This window comes from Lepidothrix coronata, unplaced genomic scaffold, assembly GCF_001604755.1.
Source record: "Lepidothrix coronata isolate B3197 unplaced genomic scaffold, Lepidothrix_coronata-1.0 Scaffold7, whole genome shotgun sequence".
Classification (NCBI taxonomy): Eukaryota; Metazoa; Chordata; class Aves; order Passeriformes; family Pipridae; genus Lepidothrix; species Lepidothrix coronata.
The window spans coordinates 7135438-7150642 of NW_016690187.1; the positions used below are offsets into that span (position 1 = coordinate 7135438).

Consider the following 15205-nt stretch of genomic DNA (forward strand, 5'->3'; position numbering starts at 1 on the left):
GTGGGTGTGTGAGGTTTTGAGCTGGTGTTGTGATGTTCTGTGTCTCTGTTGCCTTGGTTTTTGTTCCTACTTGGCAAGTGTTTTCAACAATGTAAAATGAAACGCACTAATATCTTTGAAGTGCCCGAGACGCCTGAGGCTGAGGTCCTGGAAGAGGAAGAGGAGGTGGGAGCACCAGAAGAGGTGGCACCGGTTGCCGAGCCTGGAGAGCCAGAAGCTCCTCCAGCTGAAGGTATATGGTGGTGCTCTGAAAGAGCCTTCCATGCCCTCTGGATTTTTTTGCTGCAGTATTGAGTGTTCCTTGCCTCTCTGCACTCTGTGGGGAGGGGTGAGAGCAGCATCTGGTCATTTTGAGTCTATATATGCATGACCTTTAGTGCATTCAAGTAAAAATAACTAATATCTTTAAAGTGCCTGAAGTGGCTGAGGAGAAAGAGTCAGAAGAGGAGGTGCCGGTGGTCATTCCCCCAAAGCCTGTGGCTGTGCCCAAGAAACCTGTGGGTGTGCCAAAGAAGCCTGTGGCTGTGCCCAAGAAACCTTTGGCTGTGCCCAAGAAACCAGAGCCTGTGCCTGTGCCGAAAATACCGGAGCCTATGCCTGTCCTTAAAAAACCTACAGTTCCTTCAGTTAAAGGTACATACATCAGTGACTGAGTCTCTTCTTTTCTCTATTCTCTGGATACTTTTTCCCTTGTTTCACTGATGTATGCAGGGCTAAATTAATAATATGTCACTTAAAATTTTATTATTCTTTATGTTTTGTATGCCCCCTACTCTTTTTAGACATTGCACTTTTCATTATTGTATGTTTATATATGTATCTTAATATTCACAAAACTGAAAATTTACTAATATCTTTAAAGCACCTGAAGTGCCAGAGAGAACTGTCCCAGAAGAGAAAGTGCCTCTTACTACACCTAAAAAGTCACAATTACAAAAAACAGAGCCCTCTCCAACCAAAGGTATATATTGCCAGGAGACATTTCCTGAAAATAAATGTTTTCTATATTCTCTCTTTGCTTTTTTCCCAGCTAAGTCTATAAAATGTGATAATTGTTTTTAGACTACCTTGAGAGAGACTGGAGCACAGTCTTTCATGATTATGGCCACTGTTACTTTGTGCTAAGTGTCTTTGTTTTTTGTGTGTTTCATATGTACATTTATATACACACAAATAAAAGAAACAATATTTTTTTTTAAGTGTCTGAGGTAACCAAGAAACCTGTCTCAGAGGAGAAAGTACCTGTTGCTATTCCTAAAATACCTGAATCACTACCAAGTGAAGGTTTGTGCCATCATAGCTATTATTATAAGGACAATCCTTTGTCCTTTTCTTCTAAATATAAGCTTTAAAATAGATGTTTTCCTTTTTTCCCATTGTGATGTTTGTGAATTGTTCATTTCCTATTTTAGATAATAGCAGTCAATATTTCTTGTATCTACTATTATATTTTAATTTTTGGAATTATAGTGTGTGCTCCTGCACAGGATATACCTAAAAAACTATGTCTTTTTTTAAGATAATAGTAAATTCCCACTAGAGTCTCTCAAACCCTCATATTTGTAATCTGAAATTATTAGAGAGCATTGAAGATTTTATTCTTTCCTATTATGTCTCATCCACAAGTTTAATGTTTAGTTTATATTATATACATAAAAAATACTATTCTTCACGTAACCCAGATTCATTCTTAGAAAGAGAGTAGTTTCTCAAAATCTTACATTTACCACAAAGGTAACAGATACTGACTGATTAATTTTCCTAATGTGTATTTGTCTGTGTCTTTTGGAGTAGCTTTCTTTGTAGTTATAGCAATATAATTGTTCATGTGAAACCATCTTATAATTGAAAACTTACACCAGTTGTCAACATTCTTTAAAGAATATGAAATCATAAAGGAGACTGAGCCTGAAGAAGCAGAAGAAATTCCAGTTGTAGAAGTCGAAGAAGCTTTACCAGTGGAAGGTATACAAAGTACTTCCCTAGAGGCTGCCAGATACCTTTCTTTCATTACTGGGCATTCTTCATTCTGTCATTCTTCACATGTGTCTGTATGTTGTAGGTCTTTGTGTAATTTTTCCTTTGTCGATATGTTTTGCAAATTATTTTTGATCATATAATTCTAGGTACAACTTAAAGATTATTTTAAATGCTTTCATTTTGTTTCTTGTCCACACGAGTCTTCTCATCATTTGGTGTTCACCTTTGTTCTCATATTATTGACATGCTTTTTTAAGTCAGCTTGGATATTTCTATTGTGTGCATGCTACGAAGCAATAACCTAAGGCTCTTTCATGCTCCCATTTAATTCAATGATATTTTTTCACTGGTTTCACTGGAAATGGAAAATGGTGGTCTTTTGGTTTGTATTTTACTCTTCACATAACTACCATCACAATATATTTGTTCTAAATCTACCTAATGTTATTTAAAGTGCTGCAACCTGAAAAGAAGGTCCCTGAAAAGCGAAAACCACCACCACCTGCTCAACCAACAGAAGATATTAAACTGGCAAAAGATCTACTTAAAGGTATAATCATCTGAAGCCACAAATAACAGTGGAAACTCAAACATATAATCTTTTAAAACTATACTGATGTATCTTGAAAAGGGTGCTTTTAAAGTTATCATTTTGTGTCTTTTTTATTTCTTTTCTAATTTACTATCACTTTAATGGTGCGCCTTACTAATGCTCAGTCTCTCATTATATTTTATGTGTTATGCCAAGTCAGTTTACATGGATTCTTTTCAACAGGAAAAAACCAATTCATTAAAACAATCTTAACCAAGTTAACACTTCCTTCTATCCTTAACATAATTCTTCTCTCTTTAACGTATTCTTGCAAATGAAAAGAATCCCCAGCAATAATTTGCTGGTGTTACTATATGAACTTGGGTTTTGAATCAACTGTTCTTCCTACAGACCATCTGACTTTTTCTAAACAGTTAATCAGCAAGAATCTTTGCTTTGCAGCTTTTGTCCTTCTATTACATCAGTAGTATTAATCAGTTGTTTGGATTTTTTAGAAAGCCCCTTTTTGTTTTTAATCTAATTATGTGTGTTGTAAAATTCACATAATTTTCTTTAAAGCTCCTGAATCAAGGAAGAAAGCTGTGACTGCAAAACCCGGTGAGCCTCCGAAATTGGAACCCCCACCTGCTAAAGGTACCTAGCTACTATAAGGATCTTACTTAAAATAAGCCTCTCATGGGCCCAAAGTTGTAGTTCTTAGTATCTTCTTCTTTAATTGGCTTGGATACATCAAAAAGCTGTCTATGTTAAATTATGCTCAACAGTGCACCCCTGTCTTGGGTGTATATGTTTGTGTTCTATTTATGTCCAGTTTAATCTCATGTCATGCAATCCTTGAGATGCAATAGACAGAATCATAGAAAAGTGAGAAAGTTTTTATGAGTTTTATAACTTCTGTAGATGCTCACTTTTCTGCTTAGGGAAAAATAAAATATAAAATACTGTTTAAATATATAGAGCATTGTTCCAACATATCTAGTTTATTATTTTTCTGAAATGTAACTTGTTTTTATGAGAGGATGCTTTCAAGAGATGGGAAGGAATAATGTATTGAGCAAGCCACTTTGCAAGTACTCCTTTATATTATTCATATGTACAGGAGTTTAGGATCAACTAAGCAGCTAAGCAGTGAACATCTCTTCTTAATGCTGTTCCAGATTTAGAAATTACACTGGATCCATATGAATATCACAGACAGTCAGCTCAGATGAATAGATATGTAACATAAGTCTGTAATGGAAGAGGAAAAGGAAATAAAAATGCTACTATAACTCTTTTTTAATACATAACCTTTATAGTTTTCTCGAACCATACTTCTGTTCTGTTGATTTGTATGAAAACTTTCTCTTACGTATAAGCTTAGGTGACAGCTGTAAGCAAATAATATAGAAAGTATATTATAATTATTTACTTCAATATCAGCAGTTTTACCTTTGTTTTTAATATTCAGTAGTGAACCAGCATTTAATTTGTATGTTTGGACAGGCTAGTTGTCGGTTAGCTCTTATGACTGTTATGAACCTATAATAAAATCTGGAATAATATTCTTTTAAGTGCCTGGACTTGTAAAGAAACCTCGCAAAGTAATTCCTGAGGTTACTCCTCCACCAAAAGAAGAAGTTGTTTTGAAAAGAGGTATAGTAACTTGGCTCTGTTGTAAAAAACCCAGCATATTAACCTTGTTCAGCATGTTCCCCTAAGTAAAATTGTTTTATGTGTGTGGTATGAAAAATTACATAATCAAATACTATCTCTTTTGTAGTTGCAGGGATGAAGTGAGGATAGCCAGAAAGTCTCTCAGATCCAAAGGGTCTGTAGTGAAAACAGAGCAGAACACTGAAAGTCTAGTTCCCTATAACTCTCTTTACACTAGAGCTGAGAGTTTTCCACTGTCTTCAGCTTCTGGACCTCTGTCCAGTGACAGTGTAAATGTTATTAAAGTTACATACGTAGCCTCTGTACTCTATTTCATGGTTTTCTTAGAAGTAGTGCACAGATCACAGAATCCTGTGGTAGTATTGGACATCAGTCCACTTTCCTGCAAAGTCTGGGACATTCTGAGTCCCTTTGTGCTCAACTGTTGCTTAGAAAAATAAGCACTAATTCCAATTCTCTTTGAAAGACCACAGACAGATAATTTATGCCTATATACCTTGCAGCCAACCTTCAAATTTCAGAGAATATATTAAAATATAGATATTCCACTTTTCAGACGCCTCAGTCATCAGTTGTTTCAATCTATTAGATATTTCAATCTATTAGATATCCAGGATGGAGGTTTGAGAGGACAAAAATAAGTGAAATAAATAAAATGAAAAATAGATATTATATAAATTTGAGCTCTCCAAATATAATACTTGAAGATTTAATCTTGTTCTCTCTCTGAAGTCAATAGAAGTTTAATAATATTCCTGCATTTTTTCCCTAAAAATCATCTTTAACTCCAGTTATTAATTCATAATTACATATAGTAAGTCATTGTTTAAATATGTGAATAAATGTATGATATTATAAGAAATTTTATTCCATTATAGACAGTTAAAATTGACATCTTTCCTCTCAGATGGACTACTCTTACTAAACCTTCCTTTTGCCCTAATTGATTTGTATTTTAAAAGACTTTCAGAGTAGTATCTTGAATAGTTACAAAAATCTTCCATTTGTATTTAACTATATATTTTACTTTCCTGTTTCTTTATGATTGATAATATATATTTAATCTTTTCTTGTTCACTGTCTTATTCTTTATTTGCCTGTACTTTAAAAACTGAAATTCCTTTTTCTTTCGAAGTTCTTAAAAAGAAACCTGAAGAGGAAGAACCTAAACCAGAAAAAGAGCCTAAACCAGAAGTTAAACCAGTACCTACCCCAGTAGAAAAAATTAAGAAACCTGAAGGTACTAGATTGCATTCATATCTATTTGGTAAATTATAATTTAAAGAAAAAAATAAAATCCCACTATTAAGTGGTATTCTCTTAAATTCAGGAATGAAAGTGAGATTTTAAAAGATGGCTTGCATTGACCTCATTATGTATGTTAAAGCTTAGCTGAAAGCACAGCCAAATTTGACATTCACATTTGTGTCAGAATTCTACATTTTGGGATTGTTTCTCAATCTTTATTGTGTACAGAAAAGAACTTTACAAATATTTTATAATACTCATAAAAGTATAACTACAGTGAAACATGTAATCCAAGCATTCTTTTATATAACATTTTACAAATACTTGTCCATTTCCCCATTTATTGTTTCAAATTTATTCAAATCTCACTCTAAGAAATACATATTCCTAAACCTTATGAACATCTGAAACTTTTGTGTGTGAAAACAATGAAATTTTTAAATGCATTGGAAGTTACTGTATTTGGGGATTCAAGAGGATTCACTATATCTTAAAAAATTAAAATATTATTTTAAAGTTCCAGAAGTTCCTAGGAAGAAAACTGAGATACCTGCCATAAAAAAAGAGGAGAAACATGTGCCTGAACCACCAAAAGGTACAGACGTGTGGTGCTCTTTTTCCTTATGGCAGCAACTAAATTATATTCAGTGCTGAATATCATGCTATATTAACATAATGCATTACTGTCATCCAGTCTGCCCATAACTACTGTGTCAAGATTAACCATTTTAAATTCTTCTGGGTTTCTTGTTGTCTTTAATTCTTCAGCGCTTGAAAAATTTATCTTTTTTTCCGTTGTATCTTGCATTCCAAGAGTTCGTCTCAAGTTAATTTCTTGCTTTTCAGCCGAATAAAATATAAACCAATAAATTCTGTCTTCATTTATCTCTCTCTGTTGTTTCTAACTTTCAATGTTCAATGTGATTACACAACATGTAAATTAACCTACTTGTAATTTCTGTGTTTGAAATGACAGAAACTAAGCAAGCAGTTGTGCCACCTCCTGAGCCTGAACCTAAACCTGCAGTAGGTAAGAACTCTTTAGTCATGAATATTGGTGAAGCATTTTCCATTCAGAGGTTTCTGGCTGAAAGAACATTCACAGAATTGTAGAATACCAGATTGGAAGGGACATCAAGGGTAATCTGGTCCAACTCTTTTTGGCAAAAGCACTGTCTAGACAAGATGGCTCAGCACCCTGTGCCGCTGAATCCTAGAAGTGTCCATGCATTAAACAAATTCCTTTGATATTAATAAGAGTGGAACTTTCATACCATCTACAAAACATTTTAAAGAATATCAGACTTAAAATAATGTATTAAAACAAAAATTCTTTTTTCTTCTCTACAGCTTTAAAATCTCCAAAACCGGCTGCAGAACCAGCACCTGCTGTTACTGCTCCAGTGACAGCCCCAGTTGTTGGAAAGAAAGCAGGTATTTATGTTTATTCTATGCTATTTATAAGGTTTTTCTCTCTGAGATACCGAAATACCTTCAGGATAAAAAAATGAAAAGCTATACAATAACTCATTCATTACAGGAAGATTTGAGGCCCTATTCAAGGATCTTATTACTCTAGGTACTGTCACCAGATCTAAAAGTGTCTCTGATATACTATGAAGATGAATCTGTGGTCTTTTTTTTCCTGGATGGTGATATGTCTGTCTTCATTTGTTGTCCTACAATGAGATTTGTGTATTCTGTTGATTCCTTCATGTTGTTTATGTCCTTCATGTTGTTGATGTCTGTCTTTGAATTGCATCTTGTATTTTCTCTGTAGAAAAAGGGAAGTTACACATTTCTAAACAATCACTGTGCTGTTTAGTTTTCTGATTTTAACTTGTCATTGAAGTCCTGAGGAAAAGTGGCAGTGGTGTTGAAGAACTAGAGCATTACTACTTCCATCTGATATGCTCACCCGGATCATAGCCTGCTGTGGAAAAAACCTGAAGATTCTGATTCCTCTGAAACACTCTGAGCCCATGCTCCACCAGCAGAACTGATGTACATTCTGCTTGCCCACCGTTCAAAGGGCCTCGTGTTACAGATCTTGGACAGTTGAGAAGCCTAGCCATGAATGTCTCTTGGCCACTGATCTGGTGATGTAGCCAGGCCTCCAGTGGCATAATTAACCCATTTTACATCAGTGGCCAGATAGGTGGCATTTTTTGCTACTTTTAACCTGGACTGGATTTAAATTGGTGATCTAATGAGACAATACTAACAGTGGTGAGACAATACTAACAGGTCTTCTGTTCATGTGTGCCATTCTTATCTTTCTTTTCTTTTGTGACTGTGTTGTAAATTTTCTGTTGTGTGGAGAAAAAATGTTTTGTGTTAATTTTATTTCAGGTATAGCTGGAAAATTTGTCTTAAAATCTTAAAAGTATTGTTCTTGATCCTTATTCTTATGGATTTTAACTCTCTAAATTACCTGTGAAACCTTTGTAGCTTCAGAAAAGCCTGATGCACCATCTGTACTAAAGCACAGAGGTAAAATGCCCCCAGTGGAAGAAGAAAAGCCTGAGTCAATTGTGTTAAAGAAGATTTTGGTTGAAAAACATTTGCACGTAAAAGAGAAAGTAAGTCCTAAGGAGACAATTCAGACAATAGAGCCTCTTGAGTACAAAATCTCACTGGAAACAGCTGATGGAATACTGAAGTCAGAGAGAGATGAGAAGGAGAAAGTTGCTCTTAAATATTTCATTCTGGCTTCTGAAGAAGAGGAAGCAGAAATGGCACCTGTAGTTTCAAGAAAGACTACTCTTACAGGTGAGAAATTAGAAGTCAAAATAGATCACATTACTTGTACAAAGGATGAACTACCACTACCAGATGAGGAACTGAAATTGATTTCTATAACATCTGAAAGTGTGGAAAGAGATTCTGGAGAAGAAAAAGAGGATGGAATTAAATTACTTGTTCATAGGGAAGGTGCCATAGAGAAAGGCTCTGACAAGTCTAGTGTTCTTCATAAAGGAAAGATTCTTGAACATGGAAAAGAAGAAATTGAGTCAACTTACGTACCTAAACCTAAAAAGCCATCTCAGCCCAGGGACCAGAAAAGACTTCTAGGAAAAGAGAAAAAATCAAAAATAAGTTTGCAACCTGAAGAATTTCACATTAAGGATAAAACTTTATTTGTACAGGATATCATAGAGGCAGCAATAGTTGAAACTCCTCTGCTTAGAAATGAAAATGAGGGAGGAGATTTTACTCTAGAGAAATCTGAAGTTCCTCTTGGAGAATCCATGAAAGAGCATGACATACCAAGTAAAACTCAATGGATTAATAAATCTGGTGGCACAGTAGCTGAAATTTCTATGGATAAGATTTTTAGCAAAGAAGCAAAGAAAATGGAAGATATTCAAGATTATGAGAAAGGTAAGAAACTGGACTTTAGATCACCAGAACTACATTCCTTAGACCTATCTGAGGAGGCTGAACCAGCATTGAGAAAAGATGTTGACCTAGAACACCCCATTGAAGATGAGGAGTTTTCCAGAGAAAAACCTCACCTAGTCTTTAAACAATCTATTCTTAAACCAGAAGTAGCAGAAAGGAAAGTAAGAGAAAAATATTCTACAGAGAAAGAACAAGTTCATTATGAGGAGGGTTCAGGACAATTGTTGACTGAGAAAGCACTGCTAAGTGATAAAAAAACAGACAAAAGGATTATACCAGAGAAGGAGGAGAAAACTATCTTCAGCAGTCACACAAAAGAAGACAAAATTAGAAAATCAAATGTCCCTGAAAAGCTGCCTGTGGAAAAAGAATTTGATACACTGTTTACAGCAGAAGGGATCAAAAGTGAAGCTTCCATAGAGGAAAATGAAAAGGAAGTCAAAGATGAAGTAGTTGACAGATCCGAGTCAAAAGAGAAAGTTGCTATTCAGCTGCCAGGGAGTCAAGATAAAGAACAATTTCAAGAAGTTCATACCATTCAGGATGAACAAAAAGAGGCTCTAGTTCACAAAAGCAAAAAAGATCAAATTGAAGAAATGAAATCTGCAGAAGGTATAGCAGATGAAAAAACATCAACTAAACATGACATTGGGAAAAGCACAACTGGTACCATGACAAAAGAGAAGGGAAAGCTTTCAGACAAATTACCATCAAGCAAAGAAATACATGCAAATGGAAAAGTTACTTACTCCTCAAGGATAGGTAAGATAATAACTCCCAAGAAAGCAGGAGAGAAAGAATACCAGATATCAGAACCTGCTCATCTGATTGAGCAGGCCACTAGACTTTCAAGTGAAAACAAGAATTTGGATGCACCTGGACAATCATGTGAAGTTTTGGATGTTCCTGCAAAGTCTCATGCAAAGAGAGGTGAGGAAGATTGATGCTGAATTCTTCCACGAAGTGCTTGTACTGTTTGCTTCAGGAGAATATCACTTGCCATTGTGATGTTTTAGTAACACCATTCACAATTTCATCATAGTCTGTCAGCTGGCTGTACTGGCATTCAGCCACTCTTGACATGTTTGTCTTACCTGTCTGTACATACATCTGTGTGATTACTGTTCATTGTCTTAGTCTTACACTTTTATAAGGCTGTGTAAATCATTTTGTCTGCCATTATCTTCTCAGAAAAACTCACTCATTTTTTCTAGTATTCATTTTTCCATCCACTACACTAAAATCTGTCCTGCATTTCATTCATATCATTCTCCCATTAAAAGTATCTTTTATATTTCCTTTCACAAAAAAATAATGAGAAGCAACATAGCATGGGTAATATTTTCAAAATTCTGAGATGATTCATCACAAATTAGATTACTGACAGAACATCCCTCACTTTTGAAAGTACTGCATTGTCCTGAGACACGTACTTAATTTACACAACTTGTACTTCTGTTGTCTTCATTAGTAAAAGTGTGTGCTTTTTCTAAAAAAAATGCCAACATATAATTTTAATAGGTACTGAAACTATTTGGGCTGACAGATGGGTATTGATCAAGGGCCTAATCTTAAATCTAGTAAATTTTGCCAAGGAATGGCAAAATTTTACAAAAGAAGGGACAGGACAATACATAGAGAAACTAGGAGGTTCTAAGGTGCCTGTTAATCCCTACTGCTTTCCATGCTTCAAGATCTTGAACTTACCATTGAGATATAGACAGTATAAGTTCATATATAAACATATATGCATATGTTTATATCTTCTTCTCTTTGTACATGTAGGGTAACTAAAGGAATTAAAAATCTGATATGTAGAATAAATGCTTGTCTTAGATTTATTTAACTGCATTCCTAATAATATTGTTGTTCTACTTCAGAGGCCAAGCCACCAAAGGAAGAAGCTCCAAAGGGTATCAGTCCAGTCAAAGGTAGGATACTACAAACCTTTTTACCCCAGCTGGCAAATATCCACTGAATTAATTTGGTCCATGACATTGGGCTCCATCTGTTCTGATGGTCACTCAGGACAGAAGAGTTGGTGTATTACATGGAGTTATTTGGCACCAAAACCAGCTCAAATTGGGTCACTGTTGCACTTGCACTTCTACTTGTAAGGCTTCTCCTCCCTTGGTTTGCATGGTTCCTGTTACAGTAATTCCTGTAACATACAGCTTAAATAATGGGTTACAACGATTTAAAGATATATCCATAAAAATCTTCACCCTTGGTCCTTTTGGGTCAGGTTATAGGATTTAGCATGGCAATGAACTCTTCCCATTGCTCCTAGTCCAGCTAGCAACATAGGATTCCTACTATAGTAATTAGTCTCCACCATTAGAGCCCATGAGCTGCAGGGGGACCTCTCTTTCCCTGCTTCAGTGTGGGGCCCCTTCCACGGGAGACAGTGCTCTACTGATTTCTCCAATGTGAGTATTTCCCACAGGCTGCAGCTCTTCATAAACTGCTCCAGCATGGGTCCCTTCCACGGGGTGCAGTCCTTCAGGAACAGGCTGCTCCAGCATGAGTCCCGCCAAGGGTCACTAGTCCTGCTCCAGTGTCAGGTTCTCTTGGGGTCACAGCTGTCTATGGGCATCCACCTGCTCCAGCATGGGGTCCTTCACAGGATGCAGGTGGATATTTGCTCCACTGTGGACTCATCCACAGGTCACAGTCCCTTTGCCTTGAGTTCACACTGGAGCTCCAGCCTGTCCAGCGCAGCAGCGCACACAAACAGCAGTGACGACCAGGCCATTGCCCAGCCCAGGCACATCCCAATGGCTGTTACCAAGTCATTCCCAGGCACAGCAGAGTGACATGGTCAGCACTGCAGCACTACAGCCAGGAACAAGAGCAAAAAGCAGCAACTAGCAAGCATTAGACTCTAACAATACAGTCAGGCAAACAAACTCCATGGCAAGCACAGGAGCCTGTCGATTAATAGCTAAACAGCACTAACAGATTTTAATTCAATCTAACACATTCCAATCAAACCTGTTATCTCCAACCCTTCAAGCCCCACGCTGGGCACTGAAAAGGACTGTCATGGTTTAACCCCAGCTGGCAACCAAGCCCCACACAGCCACTCACTCATTCCCTCAAAGTGGGATGGGGGAGAGAATCAGAACGGTAAAAGTGAGAAAACTCACAGGTTGGGATAAAGATAGTTTAACAGGAAAAGCTAAAGCTGCACACACAAACAAAGCAAACCAAGGAATTCATTCAGCACTTCCCATGGGCAGACAGCTGTTCACTCATATTCAGGACAACAGGGTTCCATCACTTGAAGGGCAAATGTCATAACTCTGAATCTCCCCCCTTCCTCCTTCTTCCCCCCAGCTTTATATACTGACCATGACACCATATGGTATGGGATATCACTTTGGTCAGCTGGGATCAGCTTTCCTGGCTGTGTCTCATCCCAGCTTCTTGTGCACTCCCAGCCTACTCACTGGTGTGGCAGTATGAGAAACAGAAAAGACCTTGACTCTGCACAAGTGCTGTTCAGCAATAACAAAAACATCTCTGTATTATCAACACTGCTTTCAACACAAATCCAAAACACGGCCCCATACTAGCTTCTGTGAAGGCTATTAAATCTCCCCAACCAAAATCAGCCCAACCTATAGCCAAAAGCAATGAATCAGGATTAGTTTATTCATTTCTGAATCTGACTTACAGCCAAGAAGACACCTTCACCAGCAGATGCAGAAAGAAGGAAACTCAGACCAGGCAGTGGTGGTGAAAAACCTCCTGAAGAGCCTCCATTCACTTACCAACTTAAGGCTGTACCACTGAAGTTTGTCAAGGAGATGAAAGATATAGTGTTAAAAGAAGCTGAGTCTGTTGGGTCTTCTGCAATCTTTGAAGTCCTTATTTCACCATCCACTGCAATTACCAGCTGGATGAAAGACGGAAGTAACATCCGAGAGAGCCCAAAACACAAGTTTATTGCTGATGGCAAAGATAGGAAGCTGCATATTATTGATGTCCAGCTGTCTGATGCTGGTGAATATACTTGTGTATTACGACTGGGGAACAAAGAGAAGACCTCTACAGCCAAACTCATTGTTGAAGGTATTCCCTGTTTCAAATTTATGAATAATTTAGGCTAACTACTCCTCAAGCTAGAAGAACTGGTGCTTTGTAATTTTACAGTAGTTGGTAGATGCATCCTTTTGTTTCTCTCAATCGTTACACATATTATTATATAAGGTATTTTTGCATCACATGTTCTGTATATAATTGAACAAAATTATGTGTTTCCCACAGAACTCCCAGTGCGGTTTGTGAAAACACTTGAAGAAGAAACTACTGTCATTAAAGGCCAGCCACTGTACTTGACGTGTGAGCTTAACAAAGAAAGAAATGTGGTCTGGAGAAAGGATGGTAGGATCATCAAAGCCAAGCCTGGGAAATTTGCTCTGGGTGTTATTGGTTTGTCACATTCTCTCACGGTCACTGATTCAGATGATGCTGATGCTGGCACTTACACTGTTACTGTGGAAGACTCTGAACTGTCATGCTCATCTTGTGTTAAGGTAGTAGGTAAGCAATCAAAATCATGTTCTTTTTTCTCTCTAGGATATTTGGGCTATTTTAAAATCAGAAAAGTTTTTTCTCCTAGTATTACAATATAAACGGATGTATAAGATTTTTACAGCTATTAAAAGCTTGTTCTAATACAAAATCTGTTAGTTCTGTTTCTTCTTTTTATGACACATCTATTTTTAGTAAAAGTCTACTAAGCTGTATTCTTATGTAACTTTTTGTCTTGCAGAGGTTATAAGGGACTGGTTAGTAAAACCCATAAGAGACCAGCATGTTAAACCAAAAGGAACAGCTACTTTCAGCTGTGACATTGTCAAGGATACACCAAACATTAAATGGTTTAAAGGAGATGAGGAAATTCCTGCTGAACCCACTGACAAGACAGAAATCTTGAAAGAAGGAAATAAAATTTTCCTGAAAATCAAGAATGCTGGCCCTGCTGATGTTGGAGAATATTCAGTGGAAGTTGAAGGTCGCAGATACCCAGCTAAACTGACCCTTGGTGGTAAGAAATCTTTTTTTTTTTTGATTATATTTAATCAGCTCATAGGCCGATGTTGAAAAACGTCTAAATAAAAAAAAAAGGTAACCTGAATTATTATAAAACTCTATCAAAACTTGACCTAATTATATATGTGTTTATTTGTACATTCTAGAACGTGAAGTTGAACTTCTGAAGCCATTAGAGGATGTTACAGTTTATGAGAAAGAAACAGCAAACTTTGATACAGAAATATCTGAGGATGATATTCCTGGTGAATGGAAGCTGAAAGGAGAAATTCTGAGACCTTCACCTGTAAGCATCCTTGAATTTTACAAGACAATGAATTTACATTAAACACTGTGAACAGGTTCCTTGAGTCTTTATGGCAGATCTGTCATTGCTGCTCAGTCCAGAACATAGAAAGGCTAAACCTTATGTTGATTAAAAAACACTGGTTCTCTAAGTAAGGATAATATGCCATATTATCCTTAATGAAGGTTTTGAAAGCCTTCATTTTCTTAAGGGATTTCAGCATTTAATTCAGACAATAATAGAAATATCCTACATACATTGTAGGAGCTATTCTGGCATTCTAAAGAAGTGTGGAACACTGAATAAATTTACTCCATTTTTAAATTACTGAGTGAAAGTGTTAACTTTAAAAGCAATCTTAGTCTTTCTCCCTGACTGTTTACTGCATATAAAATGTTTATAAAATCTTTTATTAAAAAACCTAGCAGTAAGGCATTGACATTATATTTACCAAACTCTGTCATCTCTCCAGACATGTGAAATCAAAGCTGAAGGAGGAAAACGCTTCCTAACCTTACACAAAGTCAAGTTAGAGCAAGCCGGTGAAGTCCTTTATCAGGCACTTAATGCTGTTACTACAGCTATCCTGACAGTAAAAGGTATGATGCACCATGGAGTATGATACCAGCTTAAACAGAGTTTACGTGGAGCACGTTACAAATGACGTGTTATGTTTTGCTTCTAGAAATTGAATTGGACTTTGCTGTGCCCCTGAAAGATGTTACTGTTCCTGAGAAGCGCCAAGCAAGGTTTGAGTGTGTCCTTACCAGAGAAGCCAATGTTATATGGTCTAAGGGCACTGATATACTCAAGATTGGAGAAAAATTTGACATCATTGCAGATGGAAAGAAGCATATTCTTGTTATCAATGATTCACAGTTTGATGATGAGGGAGAGTACACTGCTGAAGTTGATGGCAAGAAGAGCACAGCAAGACTGTTTGTGGAAGGCAAGTATTTTCTTATGAACAAAAGAATAAAAAAATCGATAAAGAATATATCTTTTAGAACTACATT

At 36.6% G+C, this 15205-nt stretch overlaps 1 protein-coding gene across 1 annotated transcript in view; it reads left to right on the plus strand.

The window, feature by feature from the left end:
• Positions 1 to 15205, plus strand: part of TTN (titin) — a 244207-nt gene that overhangs the window by 130841 nt on the left and 98161 nt on the right. Inside the window, exons 156-169 of the mRNA XM_017834916.1 lie at positions 2435 to 2530; positions 3092 to 3166; positions 4088 to 4168; positions 5325 to 5429; positions 5955 to 6032; positions 6414 to 6467; positions 6788 to 6871; positions 10723 to 10773; positions 12524 to 12919; positions 13115 to 13390; positions 13623 to 13898; positions 14050 to 14189; positions 14662 to 14788; positions 14875 to 15138. Of these exons, the coding sequence (XP_017690405.1) occupies positions 2435 to 2530; positions 3092 to 3166; positions 4088 to 4168; positions 5325 to 5429; positions 5955 to 6032; positions 6414 to 6467; positions 6788 to 6871; positions 10723 to 10773; positions 12524 to 12919; positions 13115 to 13390; positions 13623 to 13898; positions 14050 to 14189; positions 14662 to 14788; positions 14875 to 15138 (2103 nt within the window). The remainder of the gene's footprint in view (positions 1 to 2434; positions 2531 to 3091; positions 3167 to 4087; positions 4169 to 5324; positions 5430 to 5954; positions 6033 to 6413; positions 6468 to 6787; positions 6872 to 10722; positions 10774 to 12523; positions 12920 to 13114; positions 13391 to 13622; positions 13899 to 14049; positions 14190 to 14661; positions 14789 to 14874; positions 15139 to 15205) is intronic.